We start from the raw sequence: 11213 nt of genomic DNA, 5'->3' as shown, positions 1-11213 counted from the left end.
TGGAAGTCTGAACTCTTACACACATGTGAGCTGAATGTATATACTTAGCCATATGATTATTGTAGAGAACATGGTGTTCAACATGAACAAGACTAAACACTTGTGTGTGAGAAAATAAATTCACACGGTTAACTATTAATTTGGTAGACAAAGGGGAAGAAACGCATCTCCTCTTTCTGTCCTTAGTTCATGCTGTTCACATTGAATTACAGAAGCAGACACAAGATAAAATGTTCTTCATTCAAGTACTGTAGTGGATGATGCATTACTAACTAGGTTTGAAATAATACTCTGGTGAGAGCCCAAATGCCCTTTAAAGCAGTGGTGCTCAGACTTTTCCTGTCCTGACTCTCTCCCCATAACCAGTAATGGAATCTGTCTGTTTCCCTCCCCTCCCCCCCCCGCCTCTAAATTACTGCATAGCTGAGTGGTGCCCCTACCTCATACCCCTGGGGAACTGACCTGGGCCCTGATGTGCACCTTCCCAAACATTCCTCCACACGTTGATGAGTTTGGGGAACACTGCTTTAAACACTTCATAACTTTTCTGAATGCAGGCTAGTTTAAGATACAAGTTCACTTTCAAGAAACAAAAGTAAATCATGACCTAAAAACTGACATTCGAGGGAAATGAATGTCAATTTAGCAATATGCTTGCCATACTCCTTTGCCAGAGTTCCTTAAAGGGATAAAATGTATAATCAACTTAGAAAACTTAAGAATAATTCTATTTTAACATTAACAAAAGAGACTGGTATAACTGTTATATTTACAGTATATACATATTTACATACTTTTGTTAAATACTAGAGTTGCAGAAAAAATGGGTATAGAATAACATTTCTGCATTTAAATGCCCCTTGCAGCATTTTTTTCTGTGAAACACAAACAGTCCTTTCAGGCTCCTTTGTTGACTAGATACAGTCTACATTTCGTAGGCCACCATCCACAGTCAGAGCACCAAATCTAAAGTCAAGGAAACATTTTATTGTTAGTTGATTAAAATGGATTTTAATACACAATAAATTAACCCCTGCTCTAGAATAAAATTAAAATATTGTATATTCTGAGTTCATTTAACTATAACTTCATTATGTTCTTTCCTCCTCCTGCCATGCCCCAAAAGAACATTTTTTTTTTTAATGGCACTACTGGAGACACGTGAACAATGTATACTCAACAGGACACTGCATGATTTAAGGACAGGACTGAGAACCATAAACAAGTGTGAATTCTTAGCCCAGCACTATCACTGACTCACTAGTTCATTAGGTGGCCTTAGGCAGATCATAACACTTCTGTAGAAATACAATAAGAAGGGGACCCATTACTAACAATCTGCCATCTGCAGTGGATCTCTCTGAACCACTGAATGAAAATGATTTGACTGCTAGTATAGACAGAACAAAATCATTTTCAGTGCCATTAAAGAAAATATTGTTTTAGCATGATTATAAAAAGTATGACTAAGTTTCTTGTAACTGCAATAAAAAAAATAAATTAAGTAACAAGATTAGGGATGTAAAAGAGTAGTTGAATAGTCAACTACCCAATAAGCCTAGGCTTAATGGGTAGTCAAGTTAACTACTTGCATTCCCGCCCAACTTTGCTGCCTCTATATCAGAGGCAGCAAGAGGGGGAAGCAGGAGCCGGTGCTGGGGAAAGCCAGTTTAAAAGGCATTCCCCCCTAGCACCATCTGTTTAGTCCCAGATCATGCTACCCCTGGGAGCTAACTCCACTGCAGCTCTGCTGTTTAAATGTAGTACATTTAAACTGCGGAGCCACAGTAGAGGTAGCAAGCACCCCTACAATCAAATAATCGAGTAGTCAATGGAAATTCAATCGACTACTCAATTAGCTGATTATCCACAATTTAACATCCCTAAACAATATCAGACTAACAGTCTTATTTCATTACAACTAATGCTAAAACTGCAAAAGGACTAATACAGATTGGTATCCTTGCATAATTATTAAACTTAGAAAAGTGATATCTGAAAATTTTAAAAGTTTAGATGACAGCTTGTGGATCACTGCAAGAAATACTGTGTAAATCAGGGGTGGGCAAGAGCCTGTCAGCAGGCCCAATTTGGCCTCCGTAGCTCTTTTATCCAGCCTACACAGCAGTTCCTGGTCTTGCCCCCTAATGTGTTGCCTGGAAGCCAGGATGCGCAAGCCCTTTCAACTGCTTCTATTTAAAGGGCTTGTGCCTTCCCCACAGCTGCCATAAATAGAAGCAGTTGAAAAAGGGCTTGCCTGTCCCCTGCTCCCTGCTAGAGGTACAGGAGCTGCGAGTCCTTTCAACTGTTTCTATTTAAAGGGCTCGCAGCTCCTGTGCCTCTAGCATGTTGCCTGGGAACCAGGTCGTGTGAGCCCTTTCAAATGCTTCTATTTAAAGGGCTCACGCCTTCCCCACGGCTGAGCCCTTTAAATACAAGCAGTTGAAAGGACTTGCTTGTCTCTGGCTCCCAGGCAACATGCTAGCAGCGAGGCCGAAGTAATGAGCCCTTTAATTAGCAGGAGCTGAAAGGGCTCGTTTGCTCCAGCCACTCCATCACCCCTGCTAATGTGATGTCTGGGAGCTGCAGGGGAGGCATGAGCCCTTTCAATTCCTGCTATTTAAAGGCTTTCTGGGGCAACCCACCACCACTTAAAAAAGTGGCACCCCTTTAAAAATTATTGCCCATCCCTAATGTAAATCCATCATTTATCACTCATAGCAGTTATTTCCATTAGGTGGTCTTGGGTCATAGAATCATAGAATCATAGGACTGGAAGGGACCTCGAGAGGTCATCGAGTCCAGCCCCCTGCCCTCAAGGCAGGATCAAGCTCCGTCTACACCATCCCTGACAGATGTCTATCTAACCTGTTCTTAAATATCTCCAGAGAGGGAGATTCCACCACCTCCCTTGGCAATTTATTCCAATATTTGACCACCCTGACAGTTAGGAATTTTTTCCTAATGTCCAATCTAAACCTCCCCTGCTGCACTTTAAGCCCATTACTCCTTGTCCTGTCCTCAGAAACCAAGAGGAACAAATTTTCTCCTTCCTCCTTGTGACACCCTTTTAGATATTTGAAAGCCGCTATCATGTCCCCCCTTAATCTTCTTTTTTCCAAACTAAACAAGCCCAGTTCATGAAGCCTGGCTTCATAGGTCATGTTCTCTAAACCTTTAATCATTCTTGTCGCTCTTCTCTGTACCCTTTCCAATTTCTCCATTTCAGCTCTTTTGCTGCTTTTACTTGCAACACAAATCGACTTCCACAGAAACATTAACAAATAGCATAGTTTTAAAATAAACACAACTGTGGCTAAATCATCTTGAAGCATGTCTCAGAGCAGCAATTTGGAAACAGGTATCTATACTGCAGCTGTCCAAGAGATAACATTTTCCATTTCCTTGTTCACTGACTCCATTAACTTCCATACCAAATTATAATACCTCCCCACCAAAAAGTAAAAATTACTATTTGCCTTTCTAAAATGTGGTTATTCTCAGCTAGTTCTTTAACAACACCTTCCATTTCCTCCTTCAGTTTCTTCATGCTACATAACAAAAAGCAAGAAAGAGGTTGTTAGTGATTATAAACACTTTTATGCATTGCATGCCAGTTTTAATATTACATTCATTATGAAATAAATGTGTCAAAATGTTATAAAAGAAGCAGTATCTCTCATTAAAAAAATGGAAGAAAAAATATTCTGAAGATACCCAAGCATTAGTGACTCATCACAATAAAGTTTCCAGTAATTGCAATCATGTGCAAAATAAAAGAAGAGCATATTAGATTGGCAAAATCTGACAAAAGTGATAAATGGAAACAAAGAATGGTATGATTTCCTCCATGTCCATAAATACATTAGCATTCAGAAATATCAGTTTGTTTTTTGTAACAGACAGAAAATGCCCCACCTTAACTGTTTTAAAAATGCAGTAGCCACTTAACTGTTTTAAAAATGAATAGTCAAGTTCAGTTAACAATATAAACACACATTTTCTCTAATTCCTCCATAGAGGAGTGAAAAAGCATGTGAAAGGATTACAATTATCCACCTAATTCTTACCCAAGAGTCATTTCCACTAAAGTGTTTGAACTTGGATAGACTGGATTCACTGTATGTTTGATCCCAGTGGAAGCTGCAAATGTTTTCTGTTGCAGGGTTTCTTGTAACTGCAATAAATAAATAAATGAATGAATGAATAAATAAGGCAATCTAAGTAAGTAACAAGATCGGACTAACAACCTGCCATGTGCATTTCCATGCCCATCTTCAAATCTCTCTTAGAAACATTTCTCTGCCGTGATACCTACAGTTAGGCAGCTGGGGTGCTGCCTATCATGTTGAGTAGTATTGATTCATTGCACTCTCTCCTCTCTTTCTGTTGCATTCTCTTATCTTACACTTTGTAAACTTTGTGGACTAGAGACTATCTCCCTGTTATCTGTTTGTATAGTGCCTAGCATAAAAGGGGTCTGATGCATTACTGGGGCCTCTAGGCACTATCATAACTAATACTGTTAATAAATAGAGTAGTGACATTGCTCCTCTCAGACTTTTGCTCAGGAAGATCAGCTGGATTTCCCCCCTTTTTTACACTTGTGCTTCCTTTTTTTTTTTTAAAGAGTCATTTTGTTGTATTAAAATATGTTTGTTTTCAGATTTCTTTCTGTATTTGGGGACACTGAATAATGAAGACTAATGCATATCATGTCTCACTGTCTTAAAGTCAGATACATCTTTAATTAATGGTCAGATTCTGCAAAAAAAAAAAAAAAAGCAAGATATACACTTTCATGCCTCCGATTTTTCCCCAGTACTCTGATTTTGAACCAATTCTGGGGGCCCTGAATAGATTTGCACTCCAAATAGCAAGTGTCTGACTCCTAAAAAATTCCATAATTTCTGCCTCATGGCAGAGATTTTAATAGTTTCTTCCAATATTATATTGTTCCTAAAATGTGGTTTTACACTGGAAAATGACTGTAAAAATGGCATTACAGGATTTCAGTGTCTTGTTGTTCAGAAACTAAACTGGGACACAAGAAATCCTAGTTTAACTCTGACATAGACTGAGAGATTTTAAGCGAGTCTCTGCATCTCAATTCCCTATCTACAAAATGGGAATATTACTCCTCTACTTCAGGAGAATATTATGAAGATAAACTCATTAATGTTCAAGCTCAGATATTATGGTGATTGGAAGCCACATAGAAAATACTGATATGGAATCACTGAAAATATCTAAAATTGCTCAGTTGTTTTTTTAAATGGCTGATCCTGTAAACTCAGTCTGCTCTAGTGATGTTAAAAAAGGTTATTTTACTAATTGAGTAGTCAATAAAAATTCTATCAACTACTTGATTAGTTGATAGGCAGCTGGCCCAGTCCCGGCTTGCCCCAGGACCAAACCCCACTATGGCTCTGCAATTTAAAAGGCAGTAGGAGCCAGGCAGCCTGCCCCCTGGCTCCTATTACGTTTTAAATTACAGAACTGCAGTGGGGTTTGGTACTGGAGTCAGCGCAAGCAGGGACTGAGGCAGGCTCCCTGCTCACCCAACTCCCCGGCTCAGTCCCTGCTCATGTCATTCCAGGACCAAACCCCGCTGCAGCTCTGCAATCTATAATGCAGTAGGAGTCGGGGTGCAGGCTACCCAACTCCTACTGCCTTTTAAATTGCAGAGCCACAGCGAGGTTTGGACCCAGCACAAGCCAGGACTGAGCCAGGCTGCCTGCCCAGCTGGCAACAACCCCTGTCCGTGGGGGTCCCAGTGGGGCATTGGGACCCCCCCGTGGACAGGGGCTACTGCCAGAGCAGCCTCCCCTGACCCCACCACTCTATTGCCTCTGTTCCCTCCCCCTCCCGCATGCTGCTGCAAATGGCACCGTAGGAACGGTGCTGTGGGGAACTGGCTTTTAAGATATAGAGGCAGCAGGGGGAGAGGGGGGAGAAGAATATGAGTAGCCTAGGCTTATTGGGTAGTCAACTAATCGACTACTCTTTTACATCCTAGTCTGGACTCTGAGGCAGGTAGAGTTCTATCCAGCTCACATATCACCAACTTTAGTTTCTACAAGCCAAATTATTACATGTATGCAGCCTTATTCCTTTCAATAGATTTGCACAGGTGTAAGTGGAACTTGGTACACTATTCTGTTGATGATGACAAGAAAAATGGAATAAAATCCTTTGCTCATTCATTCTAAAAACTGCATATAATTTAGAACCAGCATACCTCATTTATATAGTCCTGATATTTGGATACCTCTTCTTCAATATCAAAACACTGGCTGGTGACCGTCAGCAACTGTTTCCTTAAATGTAGCATCTTTCTGGAATTAAGTAAGTAAGTAAATAAATAGGCAGTTGACAAAATCATGGTTCTGTCACAATGCTCAACTCTAATGAATCAATCTCTTGCCTCATCCAGTCCTCTGCCTTGTACAAAAATGTCTCATACTTGCCGAGACATTCATCTTTGAACAGAGATATGGCTTTTGTGGCATGTAAATTCAGCTTCTGCCTGCAATACAGAAAGAATCAACAGAATGTTGTGGTATCACTTGCAATACTTCATTCCCCAAGTGATTTGCTTAAAGCTCTGAGTCCCAGGAGGTATATATGAAGATTTAAAATGTCTATAAAACCTTTATCCAACTTATTCCATTTGTTACCATAATGTGTTTACACTGGATGAACTGCCAGATTATATTTAAAAAATATTTTTCAAGATGTTACAATTTCAAAGGTCCCATTTGAGGCAAATATTTGGCTAGTTTTAACTATTTTTATGAACTATGCACTCACACTACTTTTTTGCATTTGAAATTTAAAATCTTGGTTATATTTAAGGAAAGGAAATGATGGCTAGAAAGGAGAAAAACAATTCTTATAATAATTATTTGAATTACCACAGTATCTAGAAGCATCAGTCAGGAACATGGACTCCACTATGCTAGGCTCTGCATCAGTGTTTCTTAAACTTTTTAAGACCGAGGAACACCAAACAGTAATATTTTTTTATGAGGAACACCAAGGATTTTTGTTGGGGGGGGGGGGGGGGAGGAAAGGTTGTGGGGAAAGTTTTTGAGAAAAAAAAAGGGTTGGGGAAAATTATTAAGGGGGGAAAAAAGGTCGTCTACCCCTTTAAGAGCAGCCATTTTGAATTCTGTTGTTCTCCGCGGCACACCTCTGACTGCCTCGCAGCAAACCAGTGTACCGTGGAACACAGTTTAAGAAACACTGCACTAACAAAAGAAAAACACAGACCCAAACCCCAATAAGCTTGCAGCCTAAGCATAAGACAAGAGGTGGATACAGATGGGAGAAGAAGAAGGACATTCAGACAATATTGGTCAGCTGCATAGGCAGTGGTGTTAGCACACCGCAAGCCTATAAACATCTTTGTGTGTGTGAACTTGTAAGTAGAATCACGGGATGTGAAATTCTGAAAGACTGTAATTCCATGTAGGGTTTTCTAGAATAAAATCTTGACTGATAGTTAGTTAGTAATCACCTTTATGGCTTATATATGGACAAAGTACCTGTTTTTTCATTCACACAACTGTCATCAAACAATAATGAATCCCAGGAAGCAGCTGAAATGAACACTGCCCACTTGCCTATCAAGTGATAAAATTCTATATTAAGACTAGGGATGCTAAAATTAGGTTATTTTAGTAATTGAGTAGTCGATAGAATTTTTATCGACTACTTGATTACTCGATGGGGGAAGGCAGCTAACTCAGTTCTGGCTTGCACCAGGACCAAACTCCACTTGCAGCTCTGAAATTTAAAAGGCAGTGGGAGCGAGGCAGCTTGTCCCCCTGGCTCCTACTGCATTTTAAACTGCAGAGCTGCAGTGGGGTTTGGTCCCTGACCTGGCACAAGCTGGGACTGAGCAGGGTTGCCTGCACAGCCGGTAGCAGCCCCAGTCCGTGTGGGATCCCAACTTCCCTCTGGGACTCCCCACAGACAGGAGCTGTTGCCAGAGCAGTCTTCCCTGCCCACTGCATGCTGCTGCCTCTGATAGAGGCATCGGCAGGGGTTTGGAGGGGGGACAGAGACAGTGCTGAAGGGAACTGGCTTTTAAGCTGACTCCCCTTCAGAACCAGCTCCTGCTTCTCCCCCTTGCTGCCTCTGATATAGAGGCAGCAAGAGGGGGAAGGGAAATGCGAGTAGTTAACTCAAGTACTCTCTTAGGGCTTAATTTGAAATAAGTTACGCAAATTGAGCTATGTCAATTGCGTAGCTTACTTTGAAATAGTTTTATTTCGAGTTTTGGTGCTGTCTACACAGCACTTATTTCGAAATAAAGCACTCTTCCTCCGTCTTCCCTTACTCCTCATAAAATAAGGGTTACAGGAGTTGGAGTAAGAAGTCCTCCAGCTTGACAATATTTCAACATTATGTCGAAATAACTGCCGCTGTGTAGATGCGGACTATGTTATTTGGAAATAACGCTAGTTATTTTGAAATAATGTTGCTGTGTAGCCATAGCCTTACATCCCTAATTAAGAATGACCCAAGATTTAGGAGATGAGTTCTCAGACCACCAACACTGAAATCATTGCAGTCACAGAACAGAAAGCAATACTTCATTCCTTGGTTGGAACACTAATGGCCTATACGCATTAGTATTCTACCATTAATACCATCAGAGGAGCTGCACTGGTAATACCAAAAGCACAACACTTTAGGGAAAGACATCTACTGTAGACATTCCTTAAAAGTAGAAAATTGGATAGGAGTCAGGAATTTAAAGTGTCTACAGTATACAAGGTATTTTACATACACATGCACTCAGATACACTATGCCCTCAGACAAAGACCAAATAGTTAACATCCACATTTCAAGGTATACTGGGAAGCAGATAATTATTAATAAATATGTATAAAATCTCTCTTCATAGTGCTTGACGGAGAGAAAGAAAGTTTCTGTCTGTTGATGAATCATCAGAAAAAATAATTGCCAAAGATTTTAAATGTAATTTTAACACTTACTTGTCAAACTTGTGGATTTGTTCCTCATTATAAGGAAGTCCTAGTATCAAAGAAAATCAGAGAGATTACAGATTTAATTTTTTAAATTAGGCATTATCCATACTACAGATTTTTTTTTCCTGTCTGAGTATGTGTTAGGTAGAAAGTGTGGGCATTTACTTTTTCAATGCAGAGGTTTAAATTTCTAAAACCAAAGTTGTTGCTCACTTATTCCCTCTGATTCTTTTCCTGAATGTTGTCCTACACAACACTGAAGACATATTCACTGTTGTTAGCCATCTCTCTCCCTTACAACTAAAACTAGCTGAACAGATTTAAGGCTGACTTGTCCTTTATATTTTTAATTATTTTAATGTATACTATATATAAGATTTACTTACTACGTTCTGCTTTGTCTTTCTTGAACTGATAATAAATATCTGTGATAGAACTCAGCAATACTTGTAGTTTTTCTGGGCTAGAAGGTGGTAGGTGGAAACAAAAGGTTAATGTTAATGAACGTAGGTCAGCCCAGAAACCAGAATATGTTCAATCAATGAATGTGAAGTTGTCACTTACTTTCTGTCTCTGGGATGTGTGCCTTCTTGATTTGCCCAGGTATCACTCAGTAACCCACCAGGAGACAGTTTATCTTCCATGTCCTGAAGACTGGTCTCTATTGTTCCCCGAGAGCTAGAAAGCTGCTTAAGAAAAATAGTTTCACCAACATCATTGCCAAAAATCACAAGTGATCTTGTACTTGGTATGGGATTCATTGCATTAACACTTTATTACAATTATAATAAATAATAATACCACCACTACCTAGTCCTCACTTGACTGTCTCCAAGCACAGAAATATGCCCAGACAACTTATGAAGCATTTAGCAGGTCAAATGTTCACTTTAAGAACATACAAAACACGGCATTATTAGGAAAAATATCTTTTTTGGAGTTAATATTTCTGCTAATTAACACTTACTCTCTCAAAGTTAAAAAATACCTTTTCTTCATCTCTCTCTTTCACCTCTCATTTTTTTTCTCCAATGCTGCCCAATCCTGGAATTTCCTCTCTACTTCAGTACATAAACTCTTTCTCCATGAAGCCTCTAGATCTTCCAAGTCTCCTCTAGATCTCCCAATGCATTTTGTTGTGTTTAGTCACAGTAAGATACCAAGCTGCTTATTGTTTTGGCTTGAATACAAAAAAATCCTATTAACTGAATTCTTATTAATGACCTTTATTTTGTTGAGGTGCATTCCAGAGTGAACTCAGACTGACTTGCACACAATGCCATACAAAATAACTTTATAACCATAAGACCTACTTAAAAAACTTTCCATGACATATACTACAGATGTTAAATTGTGAATAATCAGCTAATCGAGTAGTCAATGGAATTTCCATCAACTACTCAATTAGTTGATGGCGGGGGAGCCAGGCTCCTACTACATTTAAACTGCAGAGCCACAGTGGGGATATCTCCCCGGAACAAACCCTGTTGCATCTCTGCCTTTTAAATGTAGTAAGAGCCGCCTGTCTCTTATTACACTTAAAAGGCAGAGATGCAGTGCAGCACTCGTCGCAAGCCAGGACTGCTTCAGTGCCAGCTTGCACCGGGTCCTTACCACTGTGGCTCTGCCTTTTAAATACAGTAAGAGTCGCTGCACCTCTGCTTCCTCTGCCCCTCCATGCATTTAGATTTTTTTAAAGCTTGGTACTAACATTTTTCTGCGTGTTTGATAACTGGGATGACTACTTCATTGGTACATTGCACTTTCTACCAGAATGTGCTAATTTTAAGGGTTCTACTATATTTATCTTTGGAAAATAACCACACTACAATTTTCACATGATAAAAAACTCTCAGTAGAAGAGGAAATCTTCTAAAAATATGTCGAGGTTTTTCTTTGCATCTTTCAAAACTACACCTTTGGACTTTTATGCGGGTATACTCCATGTTTAGATAACTTTTTATTACAATATTAGACACTTACACGCAATAATTTAGTGTGTATCTCTGAAATTTCCTCCATTTCTGTTTCCATGTTGATCTGCATCAGATTCTCGTATCTGTCCATAAAAATTTAATTTAATTGAAATATAACTGCTGTTCAGGCCTTTGTATTTAACAAACAATATGTTTGGGAATCATTTGTTTCTAGAACTGAAAACAGGAAGTTAGTACAAACTCTAACCTAACAAGAGATAGTTTAAAAAAATC

The 11213-nt window shown here is 39.4% G+C and overlaps 1 protein-coding gene across 4 annotated transcripts in view; it reads right to left on the bottom strand.

Moving 5' to 3' along the window:
• Positions 1-751: 751 nt before the first annotated feature.
• TBK1 (TANK binding kinase 1) overlaps positions 752-11213 on the bottom strand; it is a 47135-nt gene continuing 36673 nt past the window's right edge. For 3 of the 4 annotated variants that reach the window (XM_075930974.1, XM_075930967.1, XM_075930979.1), the window contains 9 exons: positions 10987-11062; positions 9568-9692; positions 9390-9466; positions 9010-9049; positions 6428-6529; positions 6242-6338; positions 4071-4177; positions 3480-3551; positions 752-966 (listed from right to left, as the gene is read on the bottom strand). In XM_075930974.1, the coding sequence (XP_075787089.1) occupies positions 915-966; positions 3480-3551; positions 4071-4177; positions 6242-6338; positions 6428-6529; positions 9010-9049; positions 9390-9466; positions 9568-9692; positions 10987-11062 (748 nt within the window). In that variant the 3' untranslated portion in view covers positions 752-914. The remainder of the gene's footprint in view (positions 967-3479; positions 3552-4070; positions 4178-6241; positions 6339-6427; positions 6530-9009; positions 9050-9389; positions 9467-9567; positions 9693-10986; positions 11063-11213) is intronic. The other variant, XM_075930983.1, reaches the window with a different exon arrangement.

This window comes from Pelodiscus sinensis, chromosome 1, assembly GCF_049634645.1.
Source record: "Pelodiscus sinensis isolate JC-2024 chromosome 1, ASM4963464v1, whole genome shotgun sequence".
In the NCBI taxonomy this organism is placed as follows: domain Eukaryota; kingdom Metazoa; phylum Chordata; order Testudines; family Trionychidae; genus Pelodiscus; species Pelodiscus sinensis.
Note: the sequence above shows the minus strand (reverse complement) of the source record. Positions and strands in the feature narration are given on the sequence as shown.